At 35.1% G+C, this 19370-nt stretch overlaps 3 protein-coding genes and 1 long non-coding RNA gene across 6 annotated transcripts; 2 read left to right on the forward strand and 2 right to left on the reverse strand.

Annotated features, from left to right (window-relative positions):
* The first annotated feature begins 234 nt into the window (after nucleotides 1-234).
* On the forward strand, nucleotides 235-992 carry LOC109584204 (uncharacterized). The gene is made up of 4 exons (XR_002185905.1): nucleotides 235-431; nucleotides 507-672; nucleotides 872-911; nucleotides 969-992. It is a non-coding gene; the product is annotated as an uncharacterized LOC109584204 (long non-coding RNA).
* Nucleotides 993-2475: 1483 nt separating this feature from the next.
* On the reverse strand, nucleotides 2476-3189 carry LOC105313751 (uncharacterized). Its single transcript, XM_011407423.1, has one exon. The coding sequence runs from the start codon at nucleotides 3187-3189 to the stop codon at nucleotides 2476-2478; it is 714 nt and encodes a 237-aa protein (XP_011405725.1).
* A 1950-nt stretch (nucleotides 3190-5139) lies between these two features.
* On the reverse strand, nucleotides 5140-16846 carry LOC100642104 (aspartate aminotransferase, mitochondrial-like). Of its 3 annotated transcripts, XR_002185907.1 has the most exons (15): nucleotides 16760-16846; nucleotides 16355-16511; nucleotides 15843-15971; nucleotides 14680-14739; nucleotides 14541-14614; nucleotides 14181-14268; nucleotides 14036-14104; nucleotides 13909-13944; nucleotides 13486-13636; nucleotides 12522-12687; nucleotides 7586-7662; nucleotides 7402-7475; nucleotides 7037-7142; nucleotides 6289-6977; nucleotides 5140-5755 (listed from the first exon to the last, which is right to left on the reverse strand). XR_002185907.1 is itself a non-coding variant. In XM_019999853.1 (13 exons), exons 1-13 carry the CDS (start codon nucleotides 16828-16830, stop codon nucleotides 10629-10631), a joined length of 1275 nt encoding a protein of 424 aa, XP_019855412.1. In that variant the 5' UTR covers nucleotides 16831-16846; the 3' UTR covers nucleotides 10498-10628. The 3 variants fall into 3 exon arrangements, 1 of the variants encoding a protein (XP_019855412.1); XM_019999853.1 differs by lacking the exons at nucleotides 5140-5755; nucleotides 6289-6977; nucleotides 7037-7142; nucleotides 7402-7475; nucleotides 7586-7662 and adding exons at nucleotides 10498-10751; nucleotides 10929-11002; nucleotides 11107-11183; XR_002185908.1 differs by lacking the exons at nucleotides 5140-5755; nucleotides 6289-6977; nucleotides 7037-7142; ... (8 more) ...; nucleotides 16355-16511; nucleotides 16760-16846 and adding exons at nucleotides 7893-8622; nucleotides 9517-10183; nucleotides 10236-10331 and having other exon boundaries at nucleotides 7462-7475.
* A 34-nt stretch (nucleotides 16847-16880) lies between these two features.
* Nucleotides 16881-17613, forward strand: LOC100631450 (transcription and mRNA export factor ENY2-like). Its single transcript, XM_003388552.3, has 5 exons — nucleotides 16881-16935; nucleotides 16983-17066; nucleotides 17128-17198; nucleotides 17329-17403; nucleotides 17460-17613. The coding sequence occupies exons 1-5, from the start codon at nucleotides 16883-16885 to the stop codon at nucleotides 17528-17530; spliced, it is 354 nt and encodes a 117-aa protein (XP_003388600.2). The 5' UTR covers nucleotides 16881-16882; the 3' UTR covers nucleotides 17531-17613.
* The last annotated feature ends 1757 nt before the right edge of the window (nucleotides 17614-19370 follow it).

Here is a 19370-nt window from a genome sequence, read left to right on the forward strand (position 1 = left end):
AAACGGCCGGTTCGCCGATTTTTGGCTTTTCTCTTAGACAGGGCCTAGAGCCACGCTATGGGTACCAATAGAGTCCTCTGGTCAAGATAAGGTCCTCTATAAAGTCTGGTAAGCATAGGAGCTCGTTTTCCCGGTATAGCAAGGCTGCAAAAGTCGTGGCAGCCATTTTGTTTGGGGGTGAATCCTACTTAGTAACGCTACCGCGTTACTAATAGCCCATGGTTTTTCTGAAAAATGGCTCCAAAATCACCTCCAATTTTTACCAAACTCGATGTCCTGTGCAATATTATTATCAGTATATTTCAGTATATTATTAGTATATCTATCATACATTGTAGTGCCCACATGATCTACAGTGTCCTAAGGCAGCTGCTACTGATTATTATAAAATTTGTAAATTTGCTCAGAGAGTGGCCATACCTTTCACAGAAGTAAATCAATAATAGTTAATTATTTTAAATTTATTTTATATAATATTTTTCATCTCTCCCCCTCTCTCTCTTTAGTATACTAGGTGTCGTTCAAAAGGTTTTTACATTGAGAACTTCTCTTATTTAATATTAAAGAAAGGAGAGAGACCTCATCAATTCATTGATGATATTCCTTGTCGTCTTTTATTGCCGACTAAGAAAAGAACTAAACACACAATATGTGAACTTTGCTGTCCTAATGGTGAGAGGAGGGAGAGGGAGGAATCAAAACCACTTCTAAGTGGGCAATAAGTTTCACTTAACATTTAGTAATTTTCACCTTGAAGTGGGTGGCAATTTTGTCTAAAATCTATTTTGTATGATGGACAGAAGTGATATAGTTATTGCTGTTTTAATGATAAAGATACATGTACATATTTATACAATTTATACATGTATAGGTAAAGCTGTTACACTTATCTTCAGTAAAGCAAAGCAAAGGTATAATTATTATATTGTTTTTGGAAACACTTTTATATATTCTTCTACTATTACTAGAGAATTATTGAGGACTACTCGTAAGAAAGAATGGGGAGATACTGTCATCGTACCACAAGAACTGTATGATAGACAAACTAATAATGATATCATTAATGATGATGATGATGATGATGATGATGATGATGTGTATTGATGATAATTGTAATTGATATGATCTGCTAGGATGCTAGTTGATTAGAAACCAAGGTGGAGCTGAGGCTTCTAATCAAGCATAGACAGTAGGCACTGCAAACACAAAATCCAGTTTATCTGGTTTGTACTACAGTGTATAGGTGTATAAACTACCTCTGCTAGCTATGGTTTTGATACACCCACAAACAACAGGTGGCTATCAAGCTTGCTGTGTACACTTGGGAATACCCTATAATCTTAATATTATATGAAATTAAAATATTATTAAACTATGAGAGCATTCTTGAAGATTTGCATGGTTGAGATATAGCTATTATATATTCAAGCAGTGCTATTCTATACTATTTACCATTAAATATAACTTATGGCATTAAAATAGAATAATTTAGTTCTTAATACACTGTTCATGATAATTTCGCAATGCTTCTTTAAATGTCTTGCATAAAGATAATTCCCTGTTTCTTTTTGAAAATATTTTAAATGAAAGCCAGGCCAAAGGCCTTAAGTATATTTACACTTTTTGAAGAAATAGAAAATTAAAAAAGTTCACACACTATAACTAATGGCAAAGTTGACACATTATAGCAGTGTTCACACGAATATGAATGAGTTCTGTATCAGGATTTGGTATATAGCTTACGATATTTTCTCAATGCTCCTTCAGATGTTGGATATGGTGCCACTGGATTCACTTCAGAAATCAATCGCAAATAATTTAGTTGTACTGCTAGATCCATTTGACAAGTTTTACAGAATGTAGCAAACGTTTCACAGTTGTTATCCTTAAGGTGATAGTTCCCCCACTCTTCTGGGTGATTAAGAAAATGTTTGGCCAACTTAACCGTTTCTGAAGGAGGCATTGCCTTCATTGTGTGACTTGCATCAACAAAAAAGAAGGAATGGGGAGATACTATCATCGTACCACAAGAACTGTTTGATAGACAAACTAATGACTGTGATGATGATGACTATGATAATATTTGTGACGACAATCATACTAATTAATTAGCCCACACCATTTCCTGCCCACGTGGTGCTACATTAAGTTCATTTTTCAGTTTGTACACGCAAATGAAGTAAACAAATATGCCCACACACTTCTGTAATAGTAAGCTATGATTATTATTATTTGATTTCAAAAAAAAACTGTTTCACAAAAGTAATTCTATGGATACTGCTAAAAAATAACGAAAACACACCATATTAAAGTACATTGATGACTGTTAATTAGTAATACAACAATTAATAATACAATTAATTTCAATTGCATTAGTAACACCAAATAACCATAACAACATTAATTAACAATACAAACAATATCAGCATTCTTATTGGATCAATGTAAAAGCACTGATCCTTTATATCATAGCATTTAGTTTTTGTTTGCTTTTATTTGACGATAGTTACGCAGTGCATCTTCAGCGGTTTGGCAAGATTGAAATAAAAATTCACTTACTGTTTCAGAAAATGCATTGCTGTGATATTGAAGTTGAGTTGCTATATTCATATCACCAGTTTTGCAGAAGCAAGCAAAATTTTCACAGTTGTTACTTGTAAGTTCATAGTTTCCCCATTCTTGTGGATGATAGAGAAAATGTTTGGCCAACTTTATTGTTTCTGAAGGAGGCATTGCCTTCTTTGTGTGACAGGAAGAACGAACAATGACAAAAATTTTTTTAATAAAACTGCAATCATATGACACTAAGCGAAGTGTAGCACCATTGAGAAAATTAGCCAGAGTAGTTGACTTTATACAAACTATTCGATCATCTTCATAAATTTCATCTAATTCTTGTTTGATTTCTTTAGCCCTTGCTGAATCTTCCGGCAATTGGTCCTTCTCAGATGACAATCTTGCCACTCGTTTTGACAATTCACCACTTTGTTGGTTCCACTTCTTTTCAAGTGATCCTTTGTCATCACCACTAAAATGAATCACTTCACAACCAGGCTCATCAATGTAGATACCGTGATGAGTGTAGCCTATTCTGTGACAATAGATATGATCACCAGGTCTAAGGTCGTTTTTATCTACTGAGTGAGATATAAATCCAGCTCTGCTTGATGAGTCATCTGCCATTGCCATTGTTATAATTTTATTAGTAGTACTAGTAGAAGATAGCGACTGAAATGGAGTGACAGCTACTTGACTGCATGAATAGTATAAATACATGCATTCAAAGCATGAATACATAGAGCATGAATAGTATTCATGCTATTCATACTATGAATAGAAATATGCATATGAATAGCATGAATAGTATACATAGCAGTAGGGCTCAGTGATAGTGCACTGAAATTTGATTGGTCATTTGTTATCGCCATTACTTTATTATTTATGTCAAAACTGGCTGTTTTGGCTTGACTTGTTTTGATGTAGAAAGATAATACTACATACAGAATAGCAGCCAACTAGCCTCGTAATACTTGTGTCTATGTTTACACCCACTGATGCGACCACTTTGTATGAGATTATCTTTTATCTGCTGTAGTCACCAAGATGGAACCAATGTATTTCACTGATTATGTGGAAATAGGCCAGATTGAATCAGATGGAGAAATGGCAATGAAATTTAATAATAAATGTGTATCTTTAATTTCTCATTCTTTTAAAGTAGTGTGGGTTGGAGTTCTACTGAAGAATGGCTTGGTTCATACTGGAGCTGGTATTCATGGTGATATAAAAGTAACTTTCAAAAATGGAGCTACTAAAACATATCAGTACATGGTTATGCATATTGCTACAGCTACCGAAGATATGAAATTAAAAATATGTTTTAGTTTTGGTGATTACTATTATGATATCTACCATGGCCTGGCTGATGCATATCATACAAAGTTCATTACAAATTTAGAGCTCAATACAGGTGAAAAGAAGTCTTTCATTCCAGTTGTTGCTGGTGAAACATGGAAAAGTGACAGGTTTACCGTTTGTAATGTCATTCAAAAAATGGGGCACTTTTTTGAGGTTGAAGGTCATTTAAGTCTTGATTTTTCTATTTCCATGTACTATTATTTTGCTGGAAAGGGTAAAGAAACATGGAAGGATGTTGTTGATCAGTTTTCTGGTAAAATTTATTCTAAAGATTATGCATCTCTTTATAGTCTGAAAGAAAAACTGGATTCGATCAAGGAAACCTAAAATATACTTGGCAGGAAGTACACACATCATATTTCAAACAAGTTATATTATTAATTATTTTCATAAGACATATTATCATTATTTGTACTGTGCATAAGATTAAAATTTTGCAAATAAAATTTAATTTGTTGTACCACAAGAACTGCATGATAAACAAACTAGTAACAATGTTGATGATGATGATGATGTGTACTGATTAAGATGATAATCATAATTCATGAGTGTAGCCTATCCTATCACAATAGATATAATCACCATGCAGGCTTGAGCTCATTCTCATCAATTGTATGAAGTATATACCTGTAGTATGTTACTCTTGTAGATACGATTATTCACAATCAAAGATCCAAAAAAATAACCACAGAATCAAACATTTATATACTACAACACAAATTAAGAAATACTTTCACATTAACACAAATTATTAAGAAAGGACCTACTACAGACAAGACATGCAACCAATGATTAAGTCTAGGCATACAATACAACACATTATATTTAATTAAAATTCAGGGTCCTATAGTTATATGATTCTGGGACACTACAATACCCAACTCTGCTAACTGAGTTATCTTCCTCTGCATTTATAGCTACTATTAGCTGAGAAAGATGCTAAATGAATTAAAAATCAAATGGTAACTTATATATATATACTTAAGATTATCTATAGGGTGCAGTTAGCGATGAGCTATTGCTGATATACGTAGGAGTGACCAAGTATTGATGTTATAATTGAATATTAATATCTTGTGTAGTTTTTTACTAACAATAGGGAGATAGCCATTATCAAGCTTTCTATTGTACATGTGTTTGCATCATTATGCAGGTCGCAAAGGGGTCTGGCAAGACTAATTATTTATCATGATTGTTTTTGAAAATAATTTTATGGCAAACTAAAAAATGACTAAATATAGCTACTAAAGATCACACACTAAAGTACTAATGTTCACACAGCAGTGCATTGAGTTTTGTAGCAGCATCAAGGTTCAATTCCTCTCACGATATTTTTCCAGTGCTTCTTCAGATGTTTTACATGGTTCTTTACGCCTTTCAGTAAACACGCTTCTCTCAAACTGATGAAACTGTGCTGCTATATCCAACAGGCCTGTTTTGCAGAAGCAAGCAAACCTTTCGCTGTTGTTATGCTTGAGGTGATATTCCCCCCACTCTTCTGCATGATCGCGAAAATGTTTTGCTAACTTAACTGTTTCTGAAGGAGGCATTGCCTTTATGTAGTGACTACTAACAATGGCAAATAGATGCTTGATTCCACTGTAACCATATGCAACTAAGCGAAGTGTAGAGCCATACTGAAATTCAGCCAGAGTAGTTGAATTGATGCGTGATGCACCACTAAAGTGAATCACCTCACAATCAGGCTCACCAATATAAATACCATGGTGAGTGCAGATGTTTCTATAACAATAAATCTGATCACCAGGCTTAAGACGCTCTTTATCAATTGCATGAGATGTTACTCCAACTCTGATTGCTGAATCATCTTCCACCTCTAAAAGAAAAAAGAGAATGAATCAAAAATCACTCAAAAAAATGCAAGTCATGAATAGGACTATGTGAATGATAGTACCACCCTCTCCCTCTCTTTCCCTCCTTCCATTTAAATCTAGTATGTCTTCAGTAATGAAGACAAAGACTGGGAATGGGGTAAGCTTCTCTATAATGCATTAAATTTTTGGAAGGCAAACAGAATGAATTGGAACCACAAAGATGAGAGTAGATCAACGATCCATCAGCCATATTGATTAATGATAGGATATAAGAGTAAATTTATGGAATGGGTTTAATGGACCAAAATGACTAAGTAAATTAGTGTGTGTGTGGGATATGCTGTAATGCCATATTGATTAAAGATAGGATGCAAGGGATTTAATGGACAAAATGACTAACTAAATAGTATGTGTGGGATGCTTTAATAGCATAGCAACATTTCTCAAAATGTTGTTAAGGTAATACTAACATTACTAGAAAAATTACTATAAAATTAATTTTGTGAATCAGATCAGTTTTTTAACTATTGCTTACGATATTTTATCAAGGCTTCTTCAGCTGTCTGACATGTTGGCCCTATATTTCGTTCAAAAGCTACATTTCTCACAATTTGGTAAAGCTGTGCTGCTAAATCTAACCGGCCTGTTTTGCAGAATGTTGCAAATGTTTCGCAATTGTTATACGAGAGGTGATACTCATTCCACTCTTCTGAATGATCATGGAAATGTTTGGCCAACTTAACTGTTTCTGAAGGAGGCATTGCCTTGACAGAGTGACTACTAACCAATGAAACAGAATGCTTGAATCCACTGCAGCCATATGCGACTAAGCGAAGTGTAGAGCCATTCAGAAATTCAGCCAGAGTAGTTGATTTGATGCATATTTTTAATTTCTTCTCAATTTCTTTAGCTCTTTCGGAATCTTTTGGTAATGTTTGAAGCTCTTGTAGCAACTGCCTTGTTTCATCATCCAAGGACGAATCTGAAGATGACTGTGACCCAAGCTTGGAGTCTGATGTACCACTAAAGTGAATCACCTCACAGTCAGGCTCACCAATATAAATACCATGATGACTGTAGAAGAAGAATGGACTTTTATGACAGTAAATATGGTCACCAGGTTTGAGATCTTTCACATCAATTGCATGAGAAAATGCCCCATAATAGTCAAGTCTTGAACTGTCATCTGGTGGCAGTGGCACTAGTGCTGCCATTGATTATAATCTATACCAAAAATTTTAAAGCCACAAGTTATAGTCAGACTATTTAGAAATTATACTTACTTAATAAACTGAAAGCAATCTCAAAAGCAACTCAGTACAAAGGATGAACTTGGGTTTAGTCTGTGCACAAACTGGAACAGCTAAGAGTGGGCCAAATGTTAACAGCCTACAAATAAGTAGTTAAGTACATTGTACTCGCAACAGCTGACTTAAGACAGGCATGCAGGAATGTACACTTGCATTTCCTTTTGTATCAATTAATTTCAAAAAACAATTATTATGATTGTGTAATTTAAATTTTCAACAATTATTGAGCTAAGAAAAATGGGGAAATTAAAAAATCATTTCCTGTTTGACTTGTTAACACCTCAAGTGCTCTTACAAGGTGAGAACAAACTTGTAAAGAATAGCAAGATTTTTTATACCTTTTCAGCTGAGAGTCCACTGAAGCAGAACATACCAATCTGTTTAGTGACATGTGACCAGTCCAGAGTTGAACCTACAGTATAGTAAAGAGAATTTAACAGCATATAATATCAAGAATTGCTTTTTATTATCCATCTTCTCTCCCTCTCTCTCTCCATAAGCATATTATTATTTATCATGTACTATGTTTAGCTAGTGCTTCTTTCAGTGATGTTCTCATGCTAGTGATACGGTCAGCCATACCCTTCATTTCAACCAACCTATGGAGATTCAAGAAATCAAATACATTAGACTATTGTACACAAATGGCTGCATAAAACCGCACATTAGGTAGAGAGTAAAAATTGAGAAATTGCTTTTAAATAAAAATTGGGTTCTAAACATCAAAATTTTAAATAAAACCCATTTGTTCCATTGGTACAAAAATTTGTGACAAGCAAAAGCCTATTATTTATAGTTCTATTGTCACAAAATTATACTATTTACTCACTAAATAACTGATCCTTAGGCTTCAGATTCTTCTCATCAATTGCATGAGATACATATCCAACTCTCACTACATCAATATTTTGCATGAGACCTGCTTTCTCACTTTATTGTTTCTTTTTAAGTTCATTAAGCAGCTCTCTAAAACAATGCTCCAATGTATACTAATGTTCACACAGCAGTGCATTGAGTTTTGTAGCTGCATCAAGGTTTCTCACGATATTTTTCCAACGCTTTTTCAAATGTTTTACAGGGTTCTTTATCCTTTTCAGTAAACACGCTTCTCTCAAACTGATAAAACTGTGCTGCTATATCCTGCAGGCCTGTTTTGCAGAAGCAAGCAAACGTTTCACTGTTGTTATGTTTGAGGTGATATTCCTCCCACTCCTCTGGATGATCACGAAAATGTTTTGCCAACTTAACTGTTTCTGAAGGAGGCATTGCCTTTATGCAGTGAGTACTAATCATGGCTGCTGCAAAGAATTGTTTGGTTCCACTGCAGCCATATGCAACTAAGCGAAGTGTAGAGCCATACTGAAATTCAGCCAGAGTAGTTGAATTGATGCGTGATGCACCACTAAAGTGAATCACCTCACAATCAGGCTCACCAATATAAATACCATGATGAGTGCAGATGTTTCTATAGCAATAAACCTGATCACCAGGTTTAAGATGCTCTTTATCAATTGCATGAGACATTACCCCAACTCTGATTGCTGAATCATCTTCTACCTCTAAAAGAAAAAGAGAATGAAATACTCAATAAAAACATAAAGGAGTGAATGATAGTACTAGCTTGTATTAGTTTTCTGTAGAGTGCACCCTCGCTTTTCTCTTTCCCTCCCATTTAAATCTAGTATGTCTTCCAGGGGTGTATCCAGAAATGAGGGTAGGGGTGCTGAGGGTGCGCGAAGCGCGCCGCAATTTTGGCCACACCCCTTTTTGCAGTGGTAAAACAGCGTTTTCCTTCATTTTCGTGAATTACAGGTGGGGTCAAAATTATTTCAAGCATCTAGTACTTCTGACAACTTCTGATTGCTCCTGAAAGCACTGGAAACTGCTGAAATAGTGATCAAGGGGCTAGATAACTTTGTTAAGAGGCTTGGTAGTGATGCAAAAGTCCAGGATTTGATCAATTTTTTTCTGAGCCCAGCCATGAGGGGGGTGCTCAAGCCCCCCTCAGCCCCTGCTGGATACGCCCCTGGTCTTCAATAATGAGGACAAAGAGAGGGAATGAAGCAAACTTCTTTATAATGCACTAAATTAAGACAAATGGAATGGATTGGAACCATAAGGATGAGAGTAGATCAATGATCCTTAAGCCATTTTGATAAAAGATAGGATGTAAGAGTAAATTTATGGAATGGATTAAAATGTAAGCAAATTAGTGTGTGTGGCATGGCCATTTTTTCAGAATATTGACTTCTCAATGAAGTGGCCTAATCATTATTCAGTTTACTTCTATACCATTAAAAAGCACTACTAGTACTAGTGCCATCATAGCTAGATAATTAAAAAATTTTTGCAATCCATTCAGAAAAATTAGCAATGCTGTTTTAGGCCATGTTTAAAGTTTAAGGTAATAACACTACTAGAAAGAAACATGCTATAAATTAGTTTTGACTTACGATATTTTGTCAATACTTCTTCAGCTGTCTGACATGTTGGCCCCATCTTCCATTCAGTAAACACGTTTCTCACAAGTTGGTAAAGCTGTGCTGCTAAATCCAACCGGCCTGTTTTGCAGAATGTCGCAAATGTTTCACAGTTGTTATATCTAAGGTGATATTCATTCCACTTTTCTGGATGATCACGAAAATGTTTGGCTAACTTAACTGTTTCTGAAGAAGGCATTACCTTCACACAGTGACTACTAACCATAGCAAAAAATTGTTTGGTTCCACTGCAGCCATATGCGACTAAGCGAAGGGTAGAGCCATACTGAAATTCAGCCAGAGTAGTTGATTTAATGCATATTTTTAATTTCTTCTCAATTTCTTTAGCCCTTTTGGAATCTTTTGGTAATGTTTGAAGCTCTTGTAGCAACAGCTTTGTTTCATCATCCAAGGACGAATCTGATGATGACCCAATCTTGGAGTCTGGTATACCACTGAAGTGAATCACCTCACAGTCAGGCTCACCAACATAAATGCCATGATGACTGTAGAAAAATAAGGCACTTCTATGACAGTAAATATGGTCACCAGGTTTGAGATCTTTCACATCAATTGCATGAGAAAACGCCCCATAATAGTCAAGTCTTGAAGTTTCATCTGGTGTTTCCATTAATTATTGCTGTTATACCAAAAATGTTAAAGGAAAGATACTATTTAGAAATTATACTTACTTAATAAAAAGCAAACTCAAAAGCAACTCAGTACAAAGGATGAACTTGGGTTTAGCCTGTCCACAACTGAAAGTTTGGAACAGCTAGGAGTTGACCAAAATTGTTAACAGCATCCAAATAATTTGAAAAAATGTACTACGTCAAAATGACGTAATCTATTAATGAATATTATAATGATAATGATATTCATAGAGCTATGTTTATGCTGGCTACTGAAGTCAAGTAGTCTTCAATAAAGGCCATCATTATCATTACACTGGCATTTCCTTTTGTATCAGTTAATTTCAAGAAGCACTATACAACAAATTTCAATTACTATTTTAAAATATACTAGTCGGCAGCTGAAGTAGCTAATAATAAATGTTCATTTATTATTATTATTAATTATTGTATTTATTTAGTTATTTCATGAATAGCTTTAGCAACATAGTCAACATTAGAAGAGCATAGTGCTGGCATTGATATCCTACCATCCCTAGTCATATATATACCATACTCATTACGTAGGGCATCAACCTGGAGGGAGAGAAAAAACAATTATTAATATTATTATGATAGTGTAATTTAAATTTGCAACAATTAAGCTAAAAAGTGGGGAAATTAAAAAATCATTTCCTGTTTGACTTGTTAACACCTCAAGTGCTATTACAAGGTGAGAACAAGCTTGTCAAAAAATAGCAAGATTTTTTATACCTTTTCAGCTGAGAGTCCACTGAAGCAGAACATACCAATCTGTTTAGTGACATGAGACCAGTCCAGAGTTGAACCTACAGTATAGTAAAGAGAATTTAACAGCATATAATATCAAGAATTGCCTTTTATTATCCATTTTCTCTCTCTCTCCATTAGTATATTATTATTTATCATGTACCATGTTTAGCTAGTGCATCTTTCAGTGATGTTCTCATGCTAGTGATACGATCAGCCATATTCTTCATTTCAACCAACCTATGGAGATCAATGAATCAAATAAAACGTTTTATGGCTTCATAAAACCATACATTTGAATAAATAGATTATACATGTACATGAAGCTAGAGTGTAAAAATGGAGAAATTGCTTTTGAACAAAAATATATTGGGTTCTAAAAATCAAAATTTTGCCTATTAGTTCCATTGTCACAAAATCCGTGACAAGCAAAAACCCATTAGTTCCCTGTCACAAAATCCGTGACAAGCAAAAAACCCATTAGTTCCCTGTCACAAAATCCATGACAAGCAAAAAACCCATTAGTTCCATTTTCACGAAATCCGTGACAAGCAAAAACCCATTAGTTCCCTGTCACAAAATCCGTGACAAGCAAAAAACCCATTAGTTCCCTGTCACAAAATCCATGACAAGCAAAAAACCCATTAGTTCCCTGTCACAAAATCCATGACAAGCAAAAAACCCATTAGTTTCATTGTCACAAATCCGTGACAAGCAAAAACCCATTAGTTCCATTTTCACGAAATCCGTGACAAGCAAAAAACCCATTAGTTCCATTTTCACGAAATCCGTGACAAGCAAAAACCCATTAGTTCCATTTTCACGAAATCCGTGACAAGCAAAAACCCATTAGTTCCATTTTCACGAAATCCGTGACAAGCAAAAACCCATTAGTTCCCTGTCACAAAATCCGTGACAAGCAAAAAACCCATTAGTTCCCTGTCACAAAATCCATGACAAGCAAAAAACCCATTAGTTCCCTGTCACAAAATCCATGACAAGCAAAAAACCCATTAGTTTCATTGTCACAAATCCGTGACAAGCAAAAACCCATTAGTTCCATTTTCACGAAATCCGTGACAAGCAAAAACCCATTAGTTCCCTGTCACAAAATCCATGACAAGCAAAAAACCCATTAGTTCCCTGTCACAAAATCCATGACAAGCAAAAAACCCATTAGTTTCATTGTCACAAATCCGTGACAAGCAAAAACCCATTAGTTTCATTGTCACAAAATCCGTGACAAGCAAAAAACCCATTAGTTCCCTGTCACAAAATCCATGACAAGCAAAAAACCCATTAGTTTCATTGTCACAAATCCGTGACAAGCAAAAACCCATTAGTTCCATTTTCACGAAATCCGTGACAAGCAAAAACCCATTAGTTCCCTGTCACAAAATCCATGACAAGCAAAAAACCCATTAGTTTCATTGTCACAAATCCGTGACAAGCAAAAACCCATTAGTTCCATTGTCACAAAATCCGTGACAAGCAAAAACCATACAAATTAGACAACTAAAGCTAATTTATTTAGCTACATTCATTAACCTAATATCAATAATAATCAATACACATTACCATTGTGATCTGTAATTCTCATTGGTGAGTATCTCAGTAGCAATCCTAGCCCCATTGATTGGTGGGTTGGAGTACATTGGACGGACTATAATCTTTAGCTGTGACTCAAGTGCTGCCTTCTCTTCTGGTGTATCACACAATATAGTAACAGCACCAACTCTCTCACCTGTAAAGGAATGTATGGAGTATTACTGTATGTGTATACATGTACTTGTATGTATTGTGTATGAATCAAGGATAGGTGCATGTAGTTAGGTACATGTTCAATGTTCATAAAAATGGTCGTAACTTGAAAAGTTTAAGTCGGAATTAGCTCAAACTTTCTATATAGCATAAAGACATCAATATGTATTTGAAAATGTAATAAAAATTTGGGGTGATTTCGGAGCTATTTAAAAAAAAACCATGGGCTATAGCCTTGGGTATTTTTCAGATTTTAGCCGATTTCTTAAAATGCCTGTAACTTTAAAATTTGAAGTCGGAATCAGCTCAAACTTTCTACACAGCATAAGTACATCAATATGTATCAGGAAATGTAATAAAAATTTGGGGTAATTTCGGAGCCATTTTTTGGAAAAACCATGGGCTATAGCCTTGGGTATTTTCCAGATTTTGGCCGATTTCTTAAAATGGCCGTAACTTGAAAATTTGAGCTCGGAATTGGCTCAAACTTTCTACACAGCATAAAGACATCAATATATATCAGAAAATGTAATAAAAATTTGGGGTGATTTCAGAGCCATTTTTTGGAAAAACCATGGGCTATAGCCTTGGGTATTTTTCAAAAATTGACCTATTTCTTAAAATGGCCATAACTTTAAAATTTGAGCTCGGAATTGGCTCAAACTTTCTACACAGCATAAGGACATCAATATGTATGTACATCCATTCAACATACAAAACACTATCATAACTGTATATTCATTATATTCAGTGTGTGTGTGTGTGTGTGTATACACTATACCGTATAGTCCCATGTTCTTAGAGAATGATTGAGCGTATGACAGTTGGTGTCCATCACGTACAAACAGCCTAAGAGCTGATGCATCTCTATCAAGATCACCAGTAGAGAATCCTTGATAGGCCATATCCATGAATACGTAATGGTTCTTCTCCTGTTGAGAGATCAGGAATTAATCAATGAGTGGGTGGACTTGAAATTTTGTGAATTTATCAAAATAAAGATATGTCAACCATACAAATAATTTTTGATTTTGTGCATCATTTAAAAACTATTAAATCCACAAAAATAAAAGCTAACTAAAATCTCAGTACACATTTTATTACATGTACATGTACATTGTAGTCTCCTCTAACTTAAAAAGCAATCTCTCTCTGTTTCTTTACAACTTATGCTCTCTCTCTCTCTCTCATCTCTTATTCTCACCTTACATATCTTTGATAACTGGGACCATTCATCTAACTACAGAAGACAACAACAAAAATAAATAATAAAAATAACAATAATAATAATAATAATAATACTAATGATAACATTAATAATCATAACTCACCGTAGGATCAATCCCAGTTGGATTGTGACCGCAAGCATGAAACAAGATAAGAGAGTTATCAGGTATTTTCTAAACAATAAAAATAATAATAATTAATGATATTCATGAGGTCATGTGACTGTCATGTGATGGTGTATTGGTCTACCCTCAGGTCTTCATAGCAAGCTTCAGAGTCAAACCCACAGGTCTCAGGCTTGAAATGACGATAAGTCTCAACATTCAAACCAGAACTCCTAATGGAGGGAGAGAGGGAGGAAGCCACACATATAAGGATGTACACATACAGAATTATTAACAGTTATGTTAATAGCTATTAAAAGTTATTAGTAGTTATTAGTAGTTACTAGCAGTTATTAATAGTTATATACATGTGTACAAAATTTGTGAATTTTGGCATTTTGATGCCCATTTACTAAAATAATTAAAACTTACTTTTTAAACCATTACATTAACAATTATATTAATAGGTATTAAAGGTAATTAGTAGTTATTAATAGTTATTAACCTGAACACTGGTGCATGATTACCCCAGGTAGGTGCTGGTACATATATAGTCTTCTGATGGGGAAAGAACTTTGCCTAATAATAAAATAAATAAATAAATAAATAACTGTATTATTATTACATGTTAATATTCAGCTTACAAGGAATAAAGCAATGATCCTCAATGCTCCAGTACCACCAATGGCTTGAGCTGACACATACTAAAGAGAAGGAAAAAGAGAATATAATGATACATACATGTATAATATATACCGTATAGGGGTTACGTTTCACTGGAAACAAATTTTGCTAATTTCTCGTTTTTATTAAATTTACAAAATCAAATTCCACAAAAAAGGTTGGCATGCTAGAAAAAATGGCTCCAGGGGGTAAGATTTGCAAAAATTTATACCAACAGATGGCAAATCTGAACAAATTCGCAAAATTTTATACCAACAAAATAAAACCACTATACATTTTTTCATTTATTATATTTTTTTATTTTGCAACTGAGATTATTTATTACTATGATGGTGATGGTATTGACTGACTATATGTGTAGTTTACTGATACAAGTTACCGTATAGTGGGTAATTTTGGAGGGGATTAAATTTGGTGAATTTGACATTTTGATAGCCATTTGCCAAAATAAAAATCCGCCATTTTGAGCGATTATACGCATGCTCAATGGTACATGGCCACAAATTCGCCAAAATTAAAATCCGCCAATTACCAAAATTTAGCAATTCGCCAAAATACGGTAGCTTTTTATGACAACAGGTTGGAGAGAATAACTGAAGGGGGTGAAGCTAAGACTGAGACCCTTTTCCTCAGGAATAGCTATGCTAATCATTAAACATTCTGTCTATTTTAATAATAGAGGCCTTGGGACTGTAATGTCCCTCCAAAAATTGAAATAGATTATCTTCTATAACATGTATCACTTGAACTTCCTTCAGCAGTTCAAGCATTAAATAGTTAATAAACCTTACAATAGCATTGTGGGTTGCAAGCCATACTTCCTGTCTGGTTATATAATAATTAATTATAAAGTTATACAATAATAGAGCAGCTATACATGTAAAGTATAACCTCCTCCTATTGTGGATACTCTAAAATAAGGACACCTCTATAATGAGGAGGGGTAGTATCAGTCCCAATACAATAGTAATGTGTATTAATGAACCTCTGAAATAAGGACAGGTTCATAATCAGGAGCTAGGGTATTTTTTGACTTGATACATTGACAGTGTATTTACGGTTGATTATTGGCAAAAAGTGCATTTATGCATCATATAAAACATGTAGTTATACATGTATTTACCAGATTCTCTTTGACGTGTTTTTCTTGAGGTGTCAGTGCAAATTCAATGGCAGCTCTGTGGAAGGAAGGATACCCCAGGATACCAGCATACTCCTTCTCTTTGTATTTATCTAAATTGTCCCTCTCAATCTATAAAAATTAATAATAAAATATGAAAATGTATTTTCTGATACATATTGATGTTCTTATGCTGTGTAGAAAGTTTGAGCCAATTCCGAGCTCAAATTTTCAAGTCACAGCCATTTTAAGAAATTGACTAAAATCTGAAAAGTATCCAAGGCTATAGCCCATGCTTTTTTTCAAAAAATGGCTCCAAAATCACCTCAAATTTTCACTACATTTTCTGATGCATATTGATGCCCTTATGCTGTGTAGAAAGTTTGAGCTAATTATGACTTCAATTTTTAAAGTTACGGCCATTTTTAAAAAAGTTTTCCAATACATAATAATAATCCAATTGTCCTAGCTAACACAGTGTGTGTGTATGTACATGTGTCAATGCTGCCACTAACTTGTTTGACTACATTCAGTACATATGGCTTCCCCTGGTCATCCCTGTACGCCCCCACAGTCAAATTAACTTTGTTCGTCCTCTCATCTTTATTGTACGCCTCCAGGAGGCCGAATATTGGATCAGGAGGGCCCACCTCAACTCCAGACCACCAAGAACTGAAAAATGCAAGAGTAAAAAACAGGTAATTAACTATTAATTAATAACTAGCCATACCCCAAATGTACATCCATGCATAGTACATAAATAAATTAATAATAATACTATATGCAATAAAGAATATAAAAAATATATGAAATACTTAAGCACTTTTTGAACTATTGCTTGCAGTATTGAGCGCTGTTATTCATATACTAGTACACGCGCAATAGAAACTGATACAGGCACAGGTACTAGCTAGTATTACCTAGCTCTGACTGCAGCCGCTCGAGTTGGGAAGGAGAGAAAACTCCGCAAAGAGGTTCTTAGCATCGCCATGCTACAACAAGGAGTCTGAAGGAGGAGAAACAATAATAGGGCGTGGCTGGTAATGAGTAGGCGTGGCTCAATATTAACTAGCCACGCCTTTAAAATGTCTTCTGAGTGAGTAAAAAATAAATTAATGATTAATTGTGTTTGTTGCTTGTTAGTTATCAGAATGAGAAGAAGAAGAGAGAGTTACAGAAGAAAAATCAAATAAATCAAAAGTTTGAGGAGACTGGAGAGAAGGAAAGGTTTGTAATAAATCAAACACTTTATTTATATATACCTTTTTGTTGTTGTTGTTGTTTTTAGGTTAAAAGAGTTGTTAAGGATGAGGTTAAGAGAGTCAGGATGGAGAGACAAACTGAGAGAACACGGGAAAGGTATTACATGTACATGTATATTATGTGAATGATGAGTAGTGATAATATTAATAATAATGAAGGATTTAATTTATCTCTGATATTGTAGAATAGTTTTGGGAAAAAGCATGTACTAATATTTTGTTGCTAGTTATTATTGATAAGAGAGGGTTAAATAATGTCACTGTTGATAGTCTAGTAGAAGAAATGACTCCTAAAGCTAGAGGTAAGCCGATATTATTTGATTAATTTATTTATTAATTATGAATTATTGTTATACAGAATTGGTACCAGATTATGTAAAGAAAGAGCTCCTTCAACACATCAGGGAATACATTGAGAAGAATATGTGACATCATTGTGATATCATCATTTATGTATAGAACAATAATAATGACATCATTATTGGAAAAAAAAACAAAATTATTATTTGTGAGATTTGTGGATTTTTAAAGGCTTGCACTGATGCCAACTCCATAAACTTTATGCATCATGAATATTGGGTGGTGTTGCTAGCCAAGCCTACATTCATTTGGGTGGGTGTATGACTGAGTGGGAAGGTAATAGGAGGCCTCTGCCTAGTCAGGTGGAGCCTGCCTTCATTACAATTTGCTTGTGGCAGGCTACTCAATTTATAGCTACACAGTCAAGAGTTAGGATACAATACACTTCCCCGAAATCAAGCCTGCATAAGTGATTAGATCTACATCAGCATGTATCTGCATGTTGCTTTGGCTGAACCAATATTGATTATATCAAGGATGATAGATCATAGTCTCGCGTGGCCAGACTCTCCACCCCTTTTTGACTTTTGGACGGCGGGGGGAGAGTCTGGTGGACTGACGAACATATACTTGTTCCAGGAAGTGAAGTGAGAATTGGGAAGCCGTGTTGGATAATGGAAAGTCGTTGAATAAATAATGTAATTTTCTTGGGCGTGTCTGTTGCAATAGATTCAATATGGCCGATAGAAACAGTGAACTCTGTTTTGTAACTTTTCTTTGCTATAAACTGTCAGTAGTGGTATTTGGAAGGCTCAAGAGAGAAGAAACACTGCTAAGTTGGATCTGCTGAGAGTGTCCTGCATGATTGCAAGTATAGAGAGTGACCTGCATGGTTGCAAGTGTACTGAGAAAGACTAGTTCATCATAATTTAGTACCGATATGTAAAACACACTAATTCATAGACATGCAAGAAAAAACCTTAATTACAATGTACAGCAGGTTTCACAACAAGTATTAAAATAGTCTTCATCAATTACTGTAGAGACTCAGTGCAGCAACTTCTAGAATTCATTGTGTGTGGCTAGTTAACAATCAAATGAAAGTTCTTTTTGAGCACAAGTTGCCAGAAGGACGGAAAGAACTGATATCTGGACCAGTGAAGCTGGTGTCGAATAAAGAAGTAATCCAAGAATACTTGGATAGTATGAATAACATCCCTCACATTCAGAAAATAACAACAATGCAATCTACTGAGGGGCTACACTTGAAGTGCTAGATTTTTGATGCAATAGAGGTTCTGCGCGAGTCAATTAATTAATGCACTTCCTTGACAACCGTTGCTATCCGCCATGTTGGGTGTCTGAGAGCGCAATAATTAGCATGTGGGTGTACGTGGTTGCAATGCCTAGCCTGAGTAGACCAGACCCTCCCTCAACGGGAGGGTCTGGTCGAATGAGTGTACATCATTCGTTCTCCGTGATTAATTAAATAAGTCCGTATATGTTTGTTCACCACCGCATACTTTATGCAACACGTGGTTAAATATCTGCTATGATCTGCTATCTGTTGTTGGCGAGGCTGTTGGAGAGAGCAGGCTACAATTTTTGTCTGGTTGGCTAAACAGCTTCTCTTCTGCTTCTTTTCTTTGCGTTAGTGCCAGAATTTTTAGCTTGAGTAAGAGCATTTGATGTACCACGAGGATTCGACACTCATTCGACCAGACCCTCCCGTTGAGGGAGGGGCTGGCTACGCGAGACTAATGCCTGGACACTCTTGTTGTATTATAAACTGTGAAAGCAGGTCTAGCCTGTCATCTAGCTCATCTTCTACAAGATTCTTTAGAATTCCTAAAGTAATTCATCATCAGGGAGAGCAGACAAAGTGTCTTAGTGAAAGAAGGCTCACTACCTGGCTAAGCAGGAAAGGTTGGAGTCCAAAAGAGCACAGTAGAATATGCTCACTTCATTT

This window comes from Amphimedon queenslandica, unplaced genomic scaffold, assembly GCF_000090795.2.
Source record: "Amphimedon queenslandica unplaced genomic scaffold, v1.1 AMPQUscaffold_13232, whole genome shotgun sequence".
NCBI classification, from domain to species: domain Eukaryota; kingdom Metazoa; phylum Porifera; class Demospongiae; order Haplosclerida; family Niphatidae; genus Amphimedon; species Amphimedon queenslandica.